The sequence below is a fragment of the Pelophylax lessonae genome (assembly GCF_965119305.1).
Source record: "Pelophylax lessonae genome assembly, chromosome: 1".
In the NCBI taxonomy this organism is placed as follows: domain Eukaryota; kingdom Metazoa; phylum Chordata; class Amphibia; order Anura; family Ranidae; genus Pelophylax; species Pelophylax lessonae.
The window spans coordinates 338,059,617-338,082,407 of NC_138768.1; the positions used below are offsets into that span (position 1 = coordinate 338,059,617).

The 22,791-nt window shown below is 39.6% G+C and overlaps 1 protein-coding gene across 3 annotated transcripts in view; it reads left to right on the top strand.

Annotated features, from left to right (window-relative positions):
- The window catches only part of SHC3 (SHC adaptor protein 3), a 147,348-nt gene that overhangs the window by 119,903 nt on the left and 4,654 nt on the right, over window positions 1–22,791 (top strand). For all 3 annotated transcript variants that reach the window (XM_082256230.1, XM_082256231.1, XM_082256229.1), the window contains 7 exons: window positions 7,692–7,811; window positions 14,029–14,082; window positions 14,892–14,943; window positions 15,061–15,187; window positions 16,799–16,955; window positions 17,583–17,679; window positions 21,830–22,021. In XM_082256230.1, the coding sequence (XP_082112356.1) occupies window positions 7,692–7,811; window positions 14,029–14,082; window positions 14,892–14,943; window positions 15,061–15,187; window positions 16,799–16,955; window positions 17,583–17,679; window positions 21,830–22,021 (799 nt within the window). The remainder of the gene's footprint in view (window positions 1–7,691; window positions 7,812–14,028; window positions 14,083–14,891; window positions 14,944–15,060; window positions 15,188–16,798; window positions 16,956–17,582; window positions 17,680–21,829; window positions 22,022–22,791) is intronic.

The following is a 22,791-nucleotide window of genomic DNA, read 5'->3' on the forward strand; positions in this document are numbered from 1 at the left end:
GCTAACCACGACTTGGGACCTTGTCTCTAATGGCTCTGACATTTTCTCTGACATGATGTCTTGCAAAGTGGAGGCCTGTTAAAGACTGCTTTTTCACTGGCCTTCTGTGTGCAAGCCTGTTTTGAGCCGCTGTTTACTGTTCTGCCCTCATTACAGGTGGCTGAGGTAAATTTGACAAACATCTAACTTTCTTCCCTTAATAACTCCGTGAGGCAGGCGCTAGGTCCTTTGTTCAACTTTGCAGGGAAGTTAAACTACAAAATAAAAGGAATAACATTCAATCAGTGTATACAATATACAACATATACAGTCCTAACACACTAGTCTAACTAGAGAAAAGGGTTATAAACAGACCGGCAGTAATTCTGTTAGGCTGACAATAGAATTGCAACTGAAAATATGTGGTGTCCTCTGCAGGAGAGGCATGAATGAAAATAAGATGGCTACTGGGGGCTGTCTCTAAGACGTCATGGTCTAGTACACTAGGAGAGATGGTGGCTTTACAATCTGTCTACCTACAGCAATTAATCTGTAGAACTATAAGTATACAAAAGAGCCACTAGTAAACGATATTACAATTTACTTTTACATACCATTAGCACATTATGGTACAGTAATGGGGACTGCTATAGATAAAACTAGACTAAGCCATATTACCACATGTACAGAGGTGAGCATTACAATACAATACAAATACAATTTTGGTTGATTTTTGTAATACATTATCATTACACGTGGTTGAGGTATAATTACACAGATAGCTAACTTTCCTCCCGTAACAGCTCATTGATGCAGGCGCTAGGTCCTTTGTTCAACTTTTATTGCAGGGAAGGTAAACTACAAAAAAAAAAAAGAAATAACATTCAATCAGTGTATACAATATACAACATATATAGTCCTAACACACACTAGTCTAACTAGGGAAAGGGGTTATAAACATACCGGCGATGAGAAGATGTGGTGTCCTCTGGAGAAGAGGCACCAATGAAAATAAGATTCCTACTGGGGGCTGTCTCTAAGACCTCATGGTCTAGCCCACTAGGAGAGATGGGAAGCTACAATCTTTGGCTTTACAATCTGTCTACCTACAGCAATTAATCTGTAGAACTATAAATATACAAAAGACCCACTAGATGGTGATATTACAGTTTACTTTTACATACCATTAGCACATTATATAATTAACAAAACAACATAAGAAGCATATGCTGAAGGCATGACACACGTGAAGCAATGCCAGGTACATACTCAAGCCAAACATTGAAAAAGTCTAACACATGTGGTATCCCCATACTTGAGAAAAGTAGCAGAATGTGTTTTGGGGTGTAATTCTAAGTACACCCATTCTGTGTGTGTGTGTGGGGGGGGGGATATCTTTTTAAATTAACAACTTTGTGTAAAAAATACATTTAAATTTTTTTCTGCATTTGTTAAAAACTTGTGGTAAAAAATGACATATTCAAAAGATTCACTATGCCTCCTAAAATTTATAATTATTTTTGGCATAGAACTCTCTGGGTAGAAGCATGCATGAAGGACCATCTGGTAATACTTGCATAACTTAGAAAGCTGATGAGGCCTGGCAGGATTTTGAGTGAGAGGCATGACTCATACTAAGCAAATGGAAGGTGAAGAGAATATATTTGTGGCACTAAAATAATGTCAGTGTTTACAAATGTGAAGTGCTGTCTGCTCCTCCAGTCTTCAGTTGGAAAGACTTGTTAAATGTATAATTTCCCTGCAGACTCCATGTCAGCATACTTTTAGGTAGCTCCGCCCTCTCTCCTACCTCATGGGACCCCACTCCCATAAATTTTGAGGCTAAGCCAGAGGCCAGTTTCCTTTTTTGTCCTCCTCACTCATACCTTTGATGTTAGGAGTTCTTCCTACCACTTTAGCAGCAGCAGCTGGGGGGTCTCTTGCAGGAAAAGCTGTGCAGATACAAGGAGCATTTTTCGGAATCCTGGAGATTTTCAGCTTCAACAGGACAACTCAAGTTATCACCATACACCGCCGATTTAAGTGGGGGGTGTTATGGCACACATATGCAGAGGATTGATGCCTGGAGAGTGAGCCGTGTCATCGGCGGGCATTTGCATTGGCTGGGAGCCCTGGGCTGCTATCAGCAGTTGGCCGCTACGAGTGGCCAGAGTGGATACAGAAGCTGCTTTCCTGCCTCTGGGATCCAGGTTGTTCTGCAGGTTCATCAACTGCCCTGTGAAAGTGGTCTATGATCTGTGAGTATGTGTGGCTTGAAGTCAGCAAAAGGCACTTGACCGGGCACTTGACCAGACACTGTGCGGACTATTAGAGGATCACTCCTTTTGTGTTAAAAAAATTAAAATAAAACGAAAATGTATGGAGACTATCAGTGTTGGGGTAGTTACTCAAAAAATGTAACTAGTTACTAGTTACTAGTTACTTCTGTAAATTGTAATGAGATTACTTTACTAGTTACTGCATTTGAAAAGTAACTTCACTACTTATTACTTTACTTTCCTCTTTCTTAATTGACCGTGTAGAAGAAGATACATGACACTCTTTCTGCATAGAGTTTATTGTATTAACACAGGCTTTGGGAAACATGAGAACAAAACCTGAAAAAACAGAATAAAACATAAAGTGCAACAAAAAGTCATAAACTTCATCCCTCTCTATTCTTCGAAATAACGATTGTATCGCACGGCTTGGGTAACGCAGGAAAGCGCGTTCCTATAGCATAGTAAAGTAGTGCAGTTACCTCCTATAGCCTAGTAAAGTAGTGTAGTTACCAATATTAGTATTGTAACTAGTTACTTTACTTTGTTACCAAAAAAAGTAATGTAGTTACTGTAATCAGTTACTTTGTAACTAGTTACCCCCAACACTGGAGACTATACTCTCTGGGTGATCGATGTGCATTGCAGCATTTTATCAATGTTTGTTGCAGTTTCCTGCCTTTGTTTTTTCTATACTGGACAGATAACTGTCTCTTTTTTTTTTTTTTTTTTTTTTTTTAAGCTTCTCTTTATTGGAAAGTTATGAAAATGTAGTACAAAACATAGCCTTGGGGCATACACTGGCTAACAGGTTTACAACACATATAAAAAAACAATATAAATCCTAACTAACATAACCACTAACAATTGTTGCTCAGCGTCCGGTAGTAAAGGACAAGCCACAGGACTAAGAAGACGTAGCAGCTTTGTGCTCCTCTTGATGTGCCAGAACAATTGACAATAGGGATATTAAAGGGTTTTTAACCCTACACTATGATTCACTGCCAGCTCCCCTATTTTAAGCTGCCATCCTGCACTGTGTAATTGTTTGTTAAAAATGATGCCTCCAAATACCTTTTTGTCATTCATCTTCAGGCCGGTCACGTGACTCCCGGCCGCTCTAATACTCCATTTCAGGGCTACAGTGGGAGGGGCCGAGATCTCCCTGTGGTGGTGGGGTTGCAGAGACAGCTCTCACAGATTCCCGAGCTGACAGGCAGGGAGGGGAGGGGGGAGAGGATGGGGGAGAGCAGAGAGGAGAGCTGTGGATGAAGGAGGTACGTAAACTGACCACGGTTTCAGGGCTCAGCAGCCATGATAAACCATGGCCAGTTTACAGGGGGGAGGGCAGAACCAGGCTGGATCAGCCAGGTTTTTTACAGCTTCCAACAGCACTGTGCTGTTTAACCTGCTATAAGGGAAACAGGATCTCACTCTTTTTTTTTTTAGGGTTACAAACACTTTAATTTCCCAGCTATTCACATATCTACTAAACCAGATTACCGTGTTCAGCGAATGTCAACTATAAACTAGGTGTCAATTTAAGGACATAATAAGTTAGCAGTGGATTCTGAGTTTATCCATAAGTGCCATGCCTTCTACATTTTTTAGGACAGCCCCGGGGGAAAAGTAGGTTGCTTTATAAAGGGGAGCAGCTGAGTTAACTAGATGTGTAGCCCTGAAACTGAGTATTAGAGTGGCCGGGAGTCACATGACCGGCCTGAAGATACTGTACATGACAAAAAGGTATTTAGAGGCATCGTTTTTAACATTTGCTGTTTAACTTGCTATAAGGGAATAAGGAAACAGGATTTCTTTCTTTTTTTTTTTTTTTTTTTTTTTTTTTAGGGTTACAAACACTTTGATTCTCCAGTTATTCACATATACATATACTTAAACAGATTACTGTGTTAAGCGAATGTCAAGTAGTGGGTCTGTCTGACTTCCATTTGAGGACAATAGCCTTTCTGGCATAATATAACAGGATGCCCAATAGGGTCTGAGTGACTCTGGCAAAAGACAGAGAGTGAACTAACCCTAAAAGACATACCCCAACTTTTAATAGGACTGGTATTGTTGTCTCTCCAACAGCGAGCTGGGAAAGTAGGGTAGATGCCCAACAGCCTTTGTGGTGTAAAATAACTTCTGGGAAGTATTTTGAATTTAATTAATCTGTTCTTGGTTGCTATGACATGTTGAAATGGCTACTCCCACACATCCTTCCAATCCTCAGTGTCAAATTCTTGATCCTCTGCCCCTATAAGGTGTGCAGAGATTCAAGGCCTGTGTGAATATAGGGTTACAACACTTTATAAATTGCGGAGTATGATCCCTAAGGAGGGATTCTGAGTTATCCTGCGCCAAACGGAATGCATGACACTGAAACTGCGACCCATAGGCATGACGGAGCTTCAGGAACTAAAAGAAAACGTATTCTTCAACCTATCAAACGTGAACAGTGTATCCCCATCACTGACTTTCACCAGATACCTAACATCCCTGGCAGCCCTCAACCAAGAACCGGGTAGTGCTTGAAATTCTGTTAAAAGGCGGATAGGAAGCCCTCAATCCTCTGTATAAGAGGTTCTGGAGCGTCTCATAGGAGGCCAGATGTGCTACTTCCAACACTAAGGAGGCATTTGTATCATCAGAGATTAGCCAGTTATGTGCATAGGAAAGCATAGCCACTAAATAGTAAGTATACCGGTCTGGACAAGCTAAATCACCCTGTGTCCAGGGCCTTAGCAGTATTTTCTTGCTGATTCTAGCCGGGTGAAACTGCCAGAGAAAGGAAGTAACCAGAGAGTCAAACTGCTTAAAAAAAATTCTTGGAACCCAGACAGGAGAGTGCCTCAGGTTGTAAAGAAGGACTAAAAGAATTTTCATTTTTATTAAATTGATTTTACCAATAAGGGATAATGGGAGATGGGACTGTGGCAAGCATCGCCACTTACACAGTATTCTGTCAGGAATGATTGTCCAACTGTATTATGTGTGTATTGTATGTGTAAATGTAACCCGTGCAGTACCTGTAGGATTTTGTATTGTGTTAGCTGCTGGCTCATGAATGTGTATTGGAAACCCCTGTTGCCCCTCTGTGGAGACCCCATATAAGTATCTTGTTTTAAATACTAGTCCTGTGAATAAAAGAGTTAGTTGACCTTCAAGCCATGTGTCGTCTGGTTATTGGAGGGTTGGGAATATTATACGCTACCAGGATTATTGTATGCTGTGCCTGACTACCAGTGGAGATATTGTGGATCATACTGCTACTCCGCTACAGGGACCAGGCCTTCAATCGGTGCTTGCACCACTGTAGCGCTGGGAAATAATTGAGCTTACCGAACTCCTGACGTAAGGAGAGATATTGACACCCAGGTACTTGATGGTATCAGCCCATTGTAGCGGTATGCTATGGTCAGCTAATGCTTTTGCCCCTTGATCGACTAGGACGATAAGTGACTTTCCCCAGATACTTGTTGGTGATGCTATGCCAACAGGGGGACATTGCTACACACATGGTAGACATGACCCCTGATACATCCCTACTGGTCCCTACAGATCTCAACCTTCCCTTTGACCCTAGCACTTTTTTACCACACGAAATGGCTTTGTCCCCTTCTAAGTAGAAACACTCCCTCACCATCCACCTACTGAAAGTGGCCAAAACACTTATACCCAGACTTTGGAAGACCCTGAAGATTTCTGTTTGGTTTCATCTAATTGATCAGGTGGGAACGATGGAGGAACTAGTGCATATCAGTAGAGAAACCATACTTATATCTGTACAAACAATGCCTAAACTCCGAGACAATACCTTGAACTTCTATGCCGAAACCCTCCTTTCCCATCTATTTACTGCCCACCCAACTGCTGAATAATGAGCCTGTCAGAACACCCCTAAGGCCCCCTCCCTCCCTTTCATCCCCATCTTCCCCCAACCCATATCTTCCTCCAATCCCCCCCTTTCTTTTTTCTTCCCCAACCCTGACTGACCTGTACTATGAGTAGAGCCCCTTAACTTGAGCTCTGAAAACCTCACAATTTTGAGGCAGGGGCTTTGATTGTATAATTTACATATTATCCTTTTTGCTCTCCTCTTTGTTACCACCTCTGTTTTAAAATGGGTTTACAACCACCCACGTTGATATTGTTCTATTGTAACCACCCATCCAGCAAGCAGCAGCCAGATGTGTAACTATCTTCTATTGTGGTATTTTTCCTATGTAACAGAGTTTTAGACCACTGTATTACTTTTTATTTGATGGTTTTGTACTGTTCATTGTTTTCCTAAAACTTTATGGAACAAAAAAAAAAAAAAAAACTGCACCATACTTAGTCCTGTGAGGGTAAGGTAGAAGACAAAGCAGCACGTGCTTTACCTGCCCACCACTTCCAATAACTAAACATCCTACAGAATACTGTCTGTAGATACATAGGGACATCCCAGGGCTTAGCTGAGACTCACTTGTCATGGCAAAAAAGAACAATAGTTTGCCAATGTAAAAATGTATACACTGAACTTTTAGTGCCTGTGTGCACAGTCACAGTTGTTTGCATCATAACTGCTTTTCTCCCCATTTAATTCTTTGGTAATGTAAAAAGCTTGATGAACCTTAGTAGGATGTCAGAAGGGTGTCAACTGCAGGTCAAAAGCACCTGTGAAGGAACTCTGATTGAATTTAGGAAACTTATCAAACTGATGCACATTAATTTGCTCTACTTAAAAGCACACTGCATTTTCCCATCTACATGGACCTTAATGCCTCGTTTCCACTGAGTGGTACGGTACGGTTCGGTTCAGTACGGTACGGTACGGTATGGTTCGGTACGGTACACATTGCGTTTCCACTGCCAATAGTACTCTTTCATGATAGGCGTGGTGTAGCAGGAAAGCTGTGATAGAGTATTCTCTGTCAACCAATCAAAGTTCTGCAGAGTGTAGCTCCACCCAGTTGGTACGGTACTAATGTGCTTGGTACCCCAACGAAAGGGTACCAAAAAAGTGGTACGGTACGGTTCAGAATTAGGGTACCATTCATAATGGAAACGGCATAAATAGCGTACCGTACCAAACCGAACCGTACCAGAAAGCTCAGTGGAAATGAGCCATAAGAGTACTTAAGTGGTCTAGCTCTTGAGCAGAAACCTTTTTGCAAGCTATACCAATTGTTTTTATAGACAGATACCATGTCTCCCAACCTACAGCAATAGCCTTTTCCAGGAGGCCCCATACTTGTCTGGAATAGATATGAGGACCTGGACAGTATTATCAAAATCAAGACTATTAAAGGCATGAAGTAAAAATTAAATCAGAATACTTTATACAAAATGTAGTATATGCTGTACTGTATATTGACAATAAGCTGTATTTTTATTTTTCATTTTTTAACTTTCCATTATCCTGATCTGAGTTTTTTTGTTTTTGTGTAGCCTGCAAATAAAATCCTCTCTAGCATCCTGGGAAAGTGCAACCTCCAGTTTGCAGGAATGTGTATAACACTTAACATATCTACAACAAGCCTAAACATGATGACACCGGATTCTAAACAGGTATGTCCAAGCTATTCCTCCCATAATATATATATATATATATATATATATATATATATATATATACATATATATATATATATATATATATATATATATATATATATATATATATATACTGTATATACACCTGTGTATATAAATCAGCAAAGGAACAAAAAAGTGTAAGCAAATAATGGAGATATAAATGAAAGAAAATGGAATTCTTAGAAAATGGTAATGAAAGAAAACGAAATTCCTAGAAAATCAAAATCCATGTAAAAAACAAAATTCTAGGGGCAGTGTGGGATACATTTTGTCATTTTTGTTTAGTAGATGTATGTATAAGGCTTAAAGCAATCCTTTAAACTCAAAAAATCAAGTCACATGCACCTGCACATAGTATAGTATCTTAATTCTCTGGGAAATGTTCTGTTTTTCCAAAACATTAGGTCTTGATAATAAAAATGTTACAGATGTATATGTAACATCAATGTTTTTTCTAGAAGTAGTTATTGAATGTACACTTGCATCCCAGTTTTTTCTCTCTTTCCACTGTTATCAACTGTCCAGCCATAACTCAGCAGGAGCTTGGTCACACAAATGTATGCAAACTTGAACACTCTGAGATCACTGAACACCAGGGTGCATACAGAGGTCTCCTTCCTAGTGTTGTCCATGGGAAAACATAGGGGGTACTTTTGAACAAATTAAGGATTTTCTGGCAATACAAAATGAGAATGTTTACGGATATACGGTATAAGAATACTTAGAAAGAACATGATACAGAATTGTTTGGCTGGACACAGTGGCTTAAAGCTGAACTCCAAGGATTCAGCCACTTTGTAAAATGTGTTGTCATAAGTTAAGTCCAAAAAGGTACATGCCACTTCGTAAACTTATCTATGTTATTTACATCTGGCAGTTTTATGGGGCTCTGGGAGCACAGCTATCGCTACACTATCAGAGCTTTGGCAGGAAAGATGCTGCTCTCTCACACAGCATCTCTGCCCACCCCTCTTCTCTGCTGCTCATTCACAGGAGCCTTTGTAATTTGTGAATGGGTTCACATAACATAAAGTGCTCTGTAATTGGGCAGGAGGAGGAAAGGGGTCGACACAGTAGTGCATGTGATTCTTTAGCTGCTGAGCTGAGATCAGAAGGTCCATTTTTGGATCGCCAAATGTAAAGCGATAGCTTTGCTCCTGATGCTCTGTAAAAATGTCAATTGTAAATTATATACATACGTCTACAAGTTGGCATGCACCTCATTGGGCTTAATCCCTAGTACTCCAGAACATTTTTTGTGGCTAAATTCCTGGAGTTATGAACAGTGCTTGCAGTATTGGTAACCTAGACAAGGCCTGGAGACAGAAAAGGGGAGCCCAGAATGTACCATCAATCTTACACCATTGCCTGCTAGTCCACTACGTCAACTCTTCCTTTCTCAACATTATGCACACCTGCTTTGCACTGCAATTTCTCCACTTCCCCGCAGGTGTTAGTCTCTATCTATAGAAACACTGATAGCAGTTCTTTGTGTTATGACAGACAGATCTGCAGACAAGAGGAAGCTGCACTCCTAATAGGTAAGTATAATACTGAAAGAAAAGGCTGGTTATTTATAGTCAGCAGGTGCGCACCTAACTGGCACCTGAAGCAGGTGCAGCTTGTGCCAAGTTCAACCCTAGATGTAGAATATTTGCAGAATAATTTGGATGTCTCCTTTTTCTATCCTAACAATCAGAAATTTTATCTAGTCCTTAAAGAGTTTTCACAAGGGCCATTCGTTCAATAAGATGTGTGATAAGTTATGTGTGGGTGCACTAATGGATACTAAAATAAGCTGCTTGATCAGCTTAAAACATACACTAGTGCACTGTTAGCCAATTAAAAGCATGCACAACACAAATATTGATCATCACTTGAACCTGCTTTTCAGCAAAGCAATGTAGATGATTTCCAATTAAATTCTTTTTATTTGCCCGAAGTTAGGCTTTAGATTCTACCCTGTGATTTTAATGAGAGTATCAACAAAAGGACATTTACTTCAAAAGTACATAGATTTGGAACGCGATTACTAAGCATTATTTTTAGACCTCCATGCTCAGCATACAAATGAAAAGATCAGAGGGCAAAACTCATCTGCAGACTTCCATTGCACATGCACTAAAAAAATAGTAGCCACTTAAAAAATGTAAAACCTATATGGGCATACTGGGAGGGGCCAGTGCAAGCACACCTAAAGTCTGATTATTCACAAAATGTACTACTCCTTACCATTCAATTGGAATTTTGCAATTAGAGAAAAATTAGAGATCTTGCTTTTGTGTAGCCAGAGCCACTAACCACAATGATCACAAGCAAAGGGCAAGCTCACTGTGCACCTGACCATATTTTTATTGAATATGTCTGTTTGTACATCGACCACGCCACGCTATCACAGTCCCACTATAAGTCGCTGATCACTGCCATTAGTGGTATAAAAAAAAAAAATTCCAGCATACTGTATATACTGCACTATAGTTTGTAGACGCTATATTATACAGGGGTCCTCAAACTACGGCCCTCCAGCTGTTGCGGAAATACACTTCCCATGAGGCATTGTAAAACTCTGACATTCACAGCCATGACTAGGCATGATGGGAATTGTAGTTCCTGAACAACTGGAGGGCCATAGTTTGAAGACCCCTGTGCTATAATTTTCACACAAATCAATCAATATACAATTTTTGTGCTTTTCTTTACCATATCTTTACAAGAAATGTAGCAGAATACATTTTTGAAGAAATTAGATTAAAAAAAAAAAAAATAACTTAATGGATATGTTTTATAACAAAAAGTAAAAAAAAATATTGTTTTTTGTTTTTTTTTTTCAAAATGTTCGGTCTTTTTTTTTTGTTTTATAATAACAAATAAAGAACCTAGTGGTAATAAAATACCACCAAAAGAAAACTGTTTGTGTGAAAAAAAGATATGAATATCATTTGGGTAAAATGTTCCATGACAGCACAATAGCCAGGTAAAGTAGTGCAGTGCCAAATAGCAAACATTTACCTGGTCATAAAGGGGGTAAAACCTCCTGGATCTTAGCTCCTTCAGATTTAGAAATGTATCTTTATCATAAAGATATGTCTAAGTGTAACTTACACATGTTAAAAATCATGAAAATGAATGTTGAAATAATGAATATTGGCAGTTCTGTTATCTTCATGGTTTTTTAGATAATATTCTAGTGTTCTCTTAAGCCAGAGGCCCCTGATTTCCTGAATCAAGCTTGTATGCATTGGGTTTTTAAACTAAAAGAAATCAATGAATGAACAAGAAATGCATCTGAAAAATGCTTCTGCTGGCTGTGGCTGGCGTTGGTTGCCTGAGCAACTGTTAGAAACACATTTGTCATGCAAAAGAATACAAGGCAGAAAACCCAAATGGCGATGTCTTCAGTTAATGTACACAATGAAGAAATGCACTGAACGAATATTACTGGATTAAGATCAGTGTACGTAATTATTGCCTTTACAGGAAGACAGTTACGGTCAAGGTGACCATCTTGGCTCCTCTGACAGGGAAAGTAAGCTGGGTTATTTTACTTTCTAGGTAGAAATAAAGACTCCTGCTGTTGTTTTTCACCTCAAACCAAAGGCTTGCCTACAAAAAAAAAAAACGCTTAATACCCCTTCTGCTGCCTACATGCTGATACCCGCTGTCTTCAGAAACTACAACATCTGGCAATTTCTGTGTATACTGTGTATATGAGATGTGTGGACTAGGTCTGCACAATGTGGTTCCCTCCTTCAGCCCCTTGGTCAGTACAGGATATAAAAGGGTTGTAGGGGCTGTAAGAAGGAATCAAAGTACAGTGGTAGGCCAGGTACCTGATATCCCCAGCCAAAGCCAGGATGAAAAGAGATCAGAATCTCTTATGCTTTTATTCATGTGCATGTCTCTACAGGCAAGATTTTGCCTCACTTTCTGACTTTTTGACAGGGTGCTAGTAGAAAAGAAAGTGATTATAAATCTTACTAATGGGCACAAAGACAGCAACAACAACTTCTTTTTTTAATTTTAGAAATGTAGAAGAAGGCTAGAATCTATGATAGGATTTTATTGTTGTCTGTATCTTTCTACCTCCTTACCTTTCATTCTTGTTGTCGTTGGTGAACATTACCAGAGTATCCATGTGCAAGCAGAAATTTTAGGTCACCAGTCAACTGTTGCCTAAGGAAAAGCATTTTTTTTTTTTTACTGTGTGTAGATAGATGGATAGATATACAGATATCCGGAAACCTCTCATGAGTCATAATGTATAACTGAGGTTACACCAGCTTCAGGTCCAGTCCACATGGGGGAAAAAAGAAATGGCAGGTGCATTTTGCATGTGTCAGTGCTGGGAGTTAGGCAACGAGTGAAGCAGAAGCTCATTGCCTCACACCATTTGAATATTATTAGCATTGTGAAGCATGCCTACTGCTTCTTATCTGCCCTACAATTGAGCAGTATCCAAGTCTATGTGACAGCAGAATGGGGTTCCAACTCCTAACTCCGTGAGCGCCCTTATGTAGCTGTAGAATCTAACTAATTGGTTTCTCTGCTTCTTCCCACATGAGAAAAAAAAAAATCATCCATACTTTATATAAAGCTACCCTGTTACCACAGAGTCATTTGTAAAAGAAGCCTGGGATGTAAAAGAAAACCATGTATAATTATTTTTTTAGCAGCCTGTGCTTTCAAAGCCTACCGTTCACTGCAGGTATATTTGACACTTCCAGGTGTGTCAACTACTTGCTCCCAAACCACGTGCTGTGGTTCCCCGCTCATACTTGGATGTCCTGTAGTGATACAAAAGTCTGGCCATAAACGGTGCAAATTTCTTTCCTGCAGTCATGGGTTGAAGGAAAGTAATTTGCATGATTCTTCCATCAGCACAGACAACGCTAACAAGGGAGTCCCTCCTGCCGGGCCATTGTCCTCTCCGGGTGGGGGAAGCCGTCCCAGCCGGAAGAAGACAGTGACTATCACTAATGGCTATAGCAGCAGCTTGCGATAATTGGAAGCGAATCCGGCAGCCTAGTTATACCCAAGTTGATCGATCTATCAACTTGGTACATTCAGCCTGCCCAATAATGGTTCGAATTCGAACAGTGTATGGCTGGCTTAAGTCAGCAAGAGGAAATACAGAGTACAGTGGGAGGAGTACTGACATATCCGGATATGTGTGATGCTTGTTACGTCCGGAGAGAAGTCAAGTGGCAAGGTTTGAAAACACTGGCTGCCAGAAAAGACTTCTTTTACAAGTAACCCTGTGGTAATGGAGTACTTTAACACCTGAAACAAAATTTTAGCTGGAGTCTGGTGTATAAATCTATGGTCACAGCATACACTTTAATTTTATAACTTCAGCCTTGTAATATCAATACAAGCAATAATTATTTCTGACATTCCAATTGAAGCTTACTTTAGGAATCACCTTTAATGTTGTGAGCTCTGTCTTTGTTGCTCTACTGGTCATCTCTTTCCATAACTTCTTAGATTCCCAGCATGCTTTGCAGCTTCCCCTCTGCTGTTTACTTTTCATTTCTAAGGACTACATATCCCATGGTACCTTGCTGCCTGCAAACAGTGAATCCTGTACTGACTCCGCCTTCTGAAACTCTTCCTCTCAGTGCATCTGTAGTTCAGAATGCAGCCTGTGAATTCTGTGACACAGCAGTTCCTACTCATAGGGCATAGTAAATACTGTTGTGACACAGCAGTTCCTACTCATAGGGCATAGTAAATACTGCTGTGTGGGAATCTTCACAGAGTAAGTTTACAAGCTTTAGGATCATGCAGAATAATAGTAGCCTAGAAATAATTGAAATACAATGTGTACATTTTTATATTACTTAACATTTGACCATAGATCTGCTTTAATTCTGCTGCAGCCCCATAACCAACAAGAAATAAGTAACCCATATTATAATCTGACCAGTGAAATAGTAATTCTAATTATTTGCTCTAGGTTATGCCACTTTGGTAATTGCTATCATGGATGAACCAGATAAGGTCTCTTCAGAGAAATAGAAAATCGGAGTCTCAGAGACTCCTGGTTATGGCAAATTTCTGTTATCGTCTCTTAGTAAATCAGTAATGAATGCACATGTATTCTTCAGAGGACATTTAGAAAATAACTGATAACAGTTATCAACATTTACAATAATTAATTGCATTTTCCTTTATTTTAATCCAAATGTAGATCATAGCAAATCATCATATGCAATCCATTTCTTTTGCATCTGGCGGAGACCCAGTAAGTAATGCTTGTTTGGTATTTATTTGGTATTCTGACAATAAATAGGTTTATTCATTAGTGAGCACCATGTAAATGATATCAGAAGTTTGGTCTGTGGGATTGGGATTTTTTTAAATCTGTTTTTATTGTAAGAGACTTTTTCTGTTATCCTTTCTTGTTAGCACACCTTTAGAAATTTGGAACAACTGAGCAAAAGAAAAAAAAAAAAAAAATAGGCAGAGATTTTGCTATTAAAACCATAAACCATAATTAAACCATAATGTATGCCTATCAGTGGGCAGATGTAAGTAGACATCCTTACAAGTCAGTTTATGTCTATAGAAAAAAAAAACCTAAAACTATCTGTGTTTATTTCCTTTTTTTTTTTTTTTTTTTTTTTTAATATATTTTACCTACATGACTATTTTCTTCAACAACTAAAAAACAGATATGTAAAAAATGGATGTAAACTGATGTAAAGGGATTTGGATTCAATGTGTTTTTTTTTTTTTTAATCAATTTTCATGATGGAACTGATGACTTGTGTGAAAGGACTCTTATAGCAAATTAAAACATAAAACAAGGAATGTACAGATATGGTTTATCAGGTTTCATTATTAAATACAATGTATGAACACTGCCACCTTGTGGGCACAATCTATGGTTGCAATTTTCTTTTTTTTTTTTTGTTTACAATGCAAAATTATACTCAAGCAATACTCAAATGTCAAATGCATTTCTTTTCAATTGAGGTGAATCTGAATTACATATTATTTGTACTAAATGTATGGGTTAATTGTAAGACTTATTTTGTTCTCTTTGCTTAGGATGCAAATGATTATGTTGCATATGTAGCAAAAGATCCTGTTAATCGCAGAGGTAAGTCTCAGAAACAATAGCCTTGCACATATATATATATATATATATATATATATATATATATATATAGTAGACAAGGAGTCACTCTCTTTACTTACAGTATGTCTTTTATTCTAGCCTGTCATATACTGGAATGCAGCGACGGGCTAGCGCAAGATGTTATCAGCACGATAGGCCAAGCTTTTGAACTCCGCTTTAAGCAGTATCTGCAGTGCCCATCTAAGATACCAGCATTTCCTGACAGGTAACATATTAGTCTTTATTTTGTAATTAATTGCAATTGTAAGCTGCTTTCTATGTGGGCACTCGTGCAGGCTGGCCCCTGAGCCGCCTTGTCTGCCCTATAGCTCTCCTGTACTGGGCCCGGGCCTCGGCAGTTCAAAAGGGGGGCCCAGGCACTCGCTGAGCAGTAGGGCCGGTTGTACTATCTTATTGCAGACACCAATCCTCTTCTGCCTCCCCCTGCAGCGCTGGCAGTTTTTCCTCTTTCTCCCTTCGACTTCACTGCAGGGGGATTGGTTCTAGCACATGCACCTCTTCCATCTGCTGTCTTGGCCTCCCTGTATGCCCCTTTCTCCCACAGAGCTGCTGGCTTCCCTACTCTCCTGCTGGTAGCTGTTGCGGGCACACAGGGGGATGTTCCAGAATGGGGAGTAAGTGGAAGGGGCGGGTAAATATATAATTTATTGGCCCCTTCCTTTCCTGAATGAACACAGTGAGTAATTGGTACCAATCACTTCTGTGCCCATTCATCAAGGAAGCATAGTAAACTGTGTTTACTATGCCTTAGTTTGTGAATGAGCAAGAAGCCTCAGAGCATTTCCATTTCATTCATCTGTGCAACTGAGGCTGCAGAGATAGGGACTGATAAATCTTTGTCCTTAGTCACTTTGAGCCTGGGGGGGGGGGGGGGGTAGGCTGTATGGGGCCCGCTGCATGTCTGTCCAGGGCCCTGTTTAAAACAAAAATGTAAAAGATAAGAGATTTTTTTAAATTATTTTTAGGTATGGAAGGTAAATGGGAACACCTAACAAAGTGTGTTTTTTCTTTAATGCAAACCTGTCATGATTAAAATATGGGAGTGGCCACTACTAACCTGTTTTTGAAAACACATTTAAGATCAGGAAAGTCGGAGATCCTTACGTGCAGTGTTGTTTAAAGTAAGAACTATAGGCAAAACCTTTTTTTTTTTTTCATTTTGGATAAAGTATGTGAAGGCTATAACCCCTTTATTTATTGTTTTGCCATCTGTGTTCCATTGGGGAGATTTCCCTTTACTTCCTGTCCCATAGCCAAAATGAAAGTGAGAGGAAATCCCTGCAATTTAAGGGAATCCCTTGGGACCCGCCAGGGTCACCAGAACTAGTGTCCGCATTTCCCCTCTATTAGTGTTCTGATGTCAACCCAGACTTTGGAAATTTCTTTTATTTTCACTTTCAATGATAGTGGTAAGCCCGACAAATAGAGAGGGTAAATCTCCCTATAGAAGGCACAAACCCGATTGGTGTTCTAATCCCTCTACACTTAGTCCACAAACAGTTTTTTGCCTATAGTTATACTTTAATTGCAATAAAAATTGCAGAAGCATGCAATGTTCACAGTACCCAATTACAGATTTGCTTTTTATAGTCTGAATATGCTAAATTGCTAAGCCATTACTTGCCTGATTTCTATAGTGATGTTTGTTGTACCAAATAATTGTGAAATAAATGTGAAAAAAAGCATTTTAATGCATTGTAGATTACGTTATTTGGGTTATTTCATGTTATGCTTAGAGAAAAATATAGTATTTTGCACAACGTAGAACATCATCTATGGATCGTAATACAGCAATAATATTCTATTTATTTTAAAGAATGCAAAGTTTAGATGACCCATTATGGGCAGAAGAGGATGGGACAACGGCAGAACCTCAATATTACAACAGTATTCCAAACAAACTGCCCCCAGCAGGAGGTATTATTGATGAGAGGTTAAAAGCTCAGAATACAAACCAAGGAGACAATAATCAGGTATAAATTCACTTTTTTTTTAAATTGAGTTTAGTTTTCTAGCCAATTGGGATATAATACATTTTTATAAAAGTTTATTGGCTTTCCCTAAATAAAATAATCAAATATGGCATTAAGCATGTTATACTATACTAGCAGCTTTTAATTAGTGGAACAGAAGGTCTTTAACAATTAATTAAATGTCAACTTTCAACGATGTATATGGATCATTTCTGGGTTACTGATTACATATATTTAATAGTATGTGTACACGTACCAATCCTCTGGCCATTCCATGGGTTCTGTATCCTGAACTCAACTGGCACACCAGGATCTTTTTCTGAAGTATTTGCGCAGTGCCAATTACATACCATGCTTTATGGATATCTACTTGTATGCATGGTGTGCTGGCGTGTCATTATATGGGCAGGGAATATGGAGTATTCAAAATGCAGCATTAAAAACAATTTAAAGAAAGTAAGTAGAATGGTTTTGGATTATTCACCCATCTCTATTTGATATTAATGTTTTATGTCTGCTTTTTTATACCAGCTGCCACACAGATCCAGGCAGGCTTAAACAATCAGCATTTTTTGTTAACATTAGACAAGATGAAAACTCACAGGAAGTCTTTTGTCTCTGAATTAGCTTTTGACCTCTCCTGGAATAGAACAGACATATTACCAAGGTCGTCATCTAGTTGAAAAACCTAATGAAGCCTTTCAACAAGCTGTGAAAAGGCAAGGTAAGAAATATATGTAAGCCTGGTACAGAGCCAGTGGATTTAACATTTATATGTACTATAGTGTTGCTTCTTTCTGTTATTATGAAGTACTTTTATCTAAAGTTGGGCCTTTTTTTGATTTGAAGCATGCATTGAAAATCGAATTTTAAAGCAAGTCTGTAAAGTGAACGAAGCTGCCGAGAAGATTAAAATAATGCAGGGATCACTTTTAATTCATGGTTCACCTGTAATTTACCTGATATTATATTTAATCACATGTTCCCTTTTTTACAATTCTTCACTTTGCTGTGTCATTTTGGCCTTGCCCACTTAAGCAAATTTTGTTTGGTACTATGGGTGATCGGCTGACTGATGGAGACCTTATGTCAACCTACATTAACTACAGAAAGATTAAAACTCTTTTTGCATTTTTTATTGCTGTCTGTGACCTCTTTAGGCTTCATTACTAGCAGTTGTAATACCTTCATTCCACATTGCCACACCACCTGGCTTCCACTCTTTCTCAACCAGCAGCCCTTCTGGGACTCTCCAGTGGCATTGTGTCCAGTGACATTATAGATGCACATCTCCTAAAGCAGTATTAAACCCAAAAGTAAACATTTATTACATTGCAGCTTACCAATTCATAGATGTGATGGCTGGATTTGTTTCCTTTTTAGGCTTTCTTTCCTCTACTTTTATCTGGTGATCCAGCCAGCAACTCTATTGTTTTTCAAAAGCACAAGCTCTTTAGCAGAATGTATCAGTTTACATGGATGAGGCAAACCACTTCACACTGGCAGGGGACTGCAATATAATACATTTTTGGTTTTGGGTTTAATATCATTTTAAAAGGACCGTGACCTATTTAAAGGATTAGCCTCCACATGTCCAGTGCTCAAGCAACACTTCTGTTTGCATCTGAGCTCCTTCCCTGTGCACTTGTTTCCCACCTGTTTCTTCTTTGGAATGACTTCCATGTACCCATCTCAGCTCACTTAGATTTGCTTGTCTGCCACCTGCCTTGATTCCTGGCCTGTATTCTAGGTGTTTTCTGTCTGCTTTCCAGTCTGCTATAGTTGGGTCTGCAGTACCACTGTGTGATGTGGTCTGCTTTTTATCCAGTACATTCCTGTGCTGGGGTCCACTGTCTTGTTGCCTGGTCTGATCTACTGTTCCCATCTGTACACTCCTGTTCTGTCTTCCAACCTGCTCCAGTGTGCTCTGCAGTCTTCAGTCTCTCTTTGCAGCATGGTTCCTGTTTCGACCGCTGCTACTAGAATGCTCCTGTGCTCAATTGCTTCTGCTAGTGCAGTTCAGAGTCCACACTTAAGAGCACAGTAGACCAAGTGGTCGCAATCTGAGGTCAGTATGCGTTAAGTCCAAATCTCTATGGAGGGTTCTTGGCAGAACACTGACTGGCCATTAGATTCTATGCAGTAAGGTAAAAAAACCTTCTGCATGCAGCTACCGCCATCCCAAAGTACTTACCTGAGCATGATCTTGTTCCAGCAATCTGCACAGGTGCCAAGGCTCTCTCGGCTCTCTCGCTCCTCATTGGCTGAGATACAACAGCAGGAGATCCAAGAGCTCCCACTGCTGTCAATCAGAGCCAGTGAAAAGGAAGTGGGGGGAGGGGCAGAGCCCCGCTCTGTGTGTCTTATGGACACGCAGAGCAGGGCAAAGGGTCCAGCACACACGAGTGCCCCCATAGCAAGTGGCCGGGGGGGGGTGGAGTCAGAAGCACTGCCGGAGAACCATAGAAGAGGAGGATTGGGGCTGCTATGTGCAGAACCATTGCACTGATCAGGTAAGTGTTTGTTGTTTTAATTAAAAAAAACTCAATGCTTTACAATCACTTTAAGGCCCCTTGCACATTTACTGATATTTACTAAGAAACTTGTGACACCCATGTGCAAGAGGCCCAAAACTGTGTAAAGACCTGGGTAATCATTAGTATAGGCCAAAGGTATAGGTATAGGGTAAAGGTGCGTAAGTGTATAGACAAGTAAATTCTTTCACAATATACTCATTTATACTCAATACAATACTCAGTAAACATGCTTATACATGCTTACACATGAGTAAACACACATAAATTACTGCACTTAAATTTACATTTTTTTTTTTTTACTGCTCTGTACTCAATGCTCAGATCAGTACAAATGAGACTGCAGTGTCTGTGGGAATGGAATCATTACTAACAATATAATAATGTTGCGTAATGAATCAATCCAGAAATGAATAACAGAATTTTCCCCAGGGGTGAATGTTCTACTACAAGATATCTGTTTTTGTCTTAGATTTAGGCCCCTTGCACATGGGTGTCATAATTGACTGATGTTTACTCGGGAACTTTTGACACCCTTTTGCAAGGAGCCAAAAATTGTGCGTAAAGACCTGACTTATGTTGAGTATGGATGAGTATAGGTGAGTAAAGGTGTGCAAGCGTGTAGGCAGTAAAATTCTTCTCTATTGCCAGTACTGTAATACACTCACTTATACTCACGTAAACATTAAACGAGTAAACATGCGAGTAAATTACTGCACTCAAATGTAAAATTTTCTATTTTTGTTTTACTGCTCTGTACTCAACTCTGTATTACTGATCTTTACTTACCTTTGTGCAATGTCCCATAGACAACAATGTATTTCATTTCAGATCAGTAAACAAATTCAGCATGTTTTATCCCCATGTGCAACAGACCTCAAAGTGGATGTAAACCCTCACATATACCCAGTGAAGTGAACAGCCTCAGATGACACACAGAGATGAGACAAATCTCCTTACATAAGTTTTAGATGTATATCTGCTTTCTTCGGCTTTAAATATTCTTTAGAAAGTACACATCTGTGAGTATAAGTAGAAGTTTACAGCCACTTTAACACCTTCCTGCCTGCCCTATAGCAAAATTACGTTGGGGCGGGGGTTTCATTATTCTGACTGGACATCATATGATGTCCTTCAGAGCAAGCCACTCAGGCGCACCCCCCGGGGGTGAGCAGTGCGGCAATCGGTGGTGCGGTGTGTCACTCAAACACACCTCATCTCCGATCACGATAAAGAGCCTATAACATAGGCTCTTTACCACATGATCACCTGTGTCCAATTACAGCTGATCACAGTGTAAATAGAAAGTGTCGGTTATTGGCATTCTCTACTCACGGTGAAAGTGAGTGAGTAGAGGAGAGCTGATAAGCAGCTCTCCTGATAGGGGGGTCTGCGTTGTTAATCAGTGCATTGATTATCAGTGCTGCCCCATCAGCGATGTCTGCCAGTGCCCACCAGTGATGCCCACCTGTGTCTACCAGTGATGCTGACCTTTTCCCATTAGTGATGCCAATCAGTACCTATCAGTGCTGCCTTTCATAGCCCATTAATTATGCCTGTCAGTGCCTCCTCATCAGTGCCGCCTAACAATGCCACCTATAAGTTCCCATCATTACCCATCAGTGTCGTCTATCAGTGCCCATCAGTGCCACCTATCCATGTCCATAAAGGCTGCCCAACATTGTCTCCTATCAGTGCCCATCACTGCTGTATATTAATAATGCCGCTTATCAGTGCCCATCAGTGCTGCATATTAGTGCCTTCTGATCAGTGTCCATCAGTGCAGCTTATCAGTGCCCGTAAGTGCAGCCTCATCAGCGCACATCAGTGAAGGAAATAACTTACTAATTTACAAAATTTTGTAACAGAAAACTTTTTTTTTTAATTTTTAATTTGTTTACCAAAAAAAAAAAAAACTCAGTGGTGAATAAATACAACTGAAAGAAAGCTCTATCTGTCTCAAAGAAATTATACAAATTATGTTTGTGTACAGCATTGCATGATAGCGCAATTGTCATTCAAAGTGTGACAGCGCTGAAAGCTGAAAATAGGCCTGGGCAGCAAGAAGGTGAAAGTGCCCAGTATTAAAGTGGTTAAACACAATAATATAATGCTACTTGGATATACTGTATTTATCATTATAAGCCAACTCTTACTATGTTCTGATTGATCTCACTTCAGTGTTCCCATTAATTGAACCTGTCCTCATTGCCCCTTTAATGTATATTTAGCAGGTATTGTTTTTTTGTTTTTTATAAAAATGCAACTAGTATAAAGCAAACCATTAGCTTCCTGAACTACTGATATGATTCTAATAAAAGGCTTTGCATTGTATTTTAGCTTCTTTAGACATTTACAGTGTTCCAGAAAGGAAATCAGCAAGTCAGGCAAGCAATGCACCTACATATGTCAATACACAGCACATCAATAAGAAGGCACTGGGGGCACTTCAGAGGAGCATGGATTCTGCATTCTGTGGATCTGTTGACAGTTGCAAGGACTTCAGCCAAAGAATGGATCTGTTTGACATGAGTAAGAAATTGAAAATGCTTTTGTGGTTAGGATTGCTAGAGATTAGACAATGTGTTTCTCAGTGTTCAGTCAGTATCCATTATATGCATACCTTTGGTAAAGATACAGTTAGTTCTATTCACAAGTTAAAGTGTATGTCAAGCCAAATTTTGTTTGTTTTAGATAGAGTGGATAAAGAATAGAATTGCTGTTGGGCAGTGTTAGAAACATTTTCCTCAACCTTCTGTCCCACTAAGGTTCTGTTTGCACACTAGCTTACAAATCGCTGCTTCTGCAGGAGTTTTTTTTTCTGTAGAAGCAGCTAAATGATATCCTATGTGCCAATGCACATTAGGACGATTAGAGGCATATTTTAGGCTCAGCGCTTAGCGGCAGGAAAAAAAACCCTTCTGGTTTGCGTTTTGGATTGGAGCTTTCTGGGATAAAAAACGCTAAACTCTATGAGCATTTTTTTTCTGCCAAAGGGAACTTGCATGGAGCCTTAGGTAGCCCATAGATGAATCATTTTTTTGTTGTTCAACCATGCGCCTGCCCCCTCCTCACAGGAGTTTGACTGAGAGCAGCAGGAGCCTATGGCGAGGACATGAGAAGAACAGTGCTGCAGCTGGGACAGTGGGTATGATAGGTAGGGGGGGATTTTTTTACCTTAATGCAGAAAATGCAGAGAATGCATTAAGGTTAAGAAAAAAACATTTTGACTTTAGAACCACTTTAAATAGAATTTGCTTTGATCTTGTATTTTAGTTGCTTTCCTGTTGCTAGGAAATGTA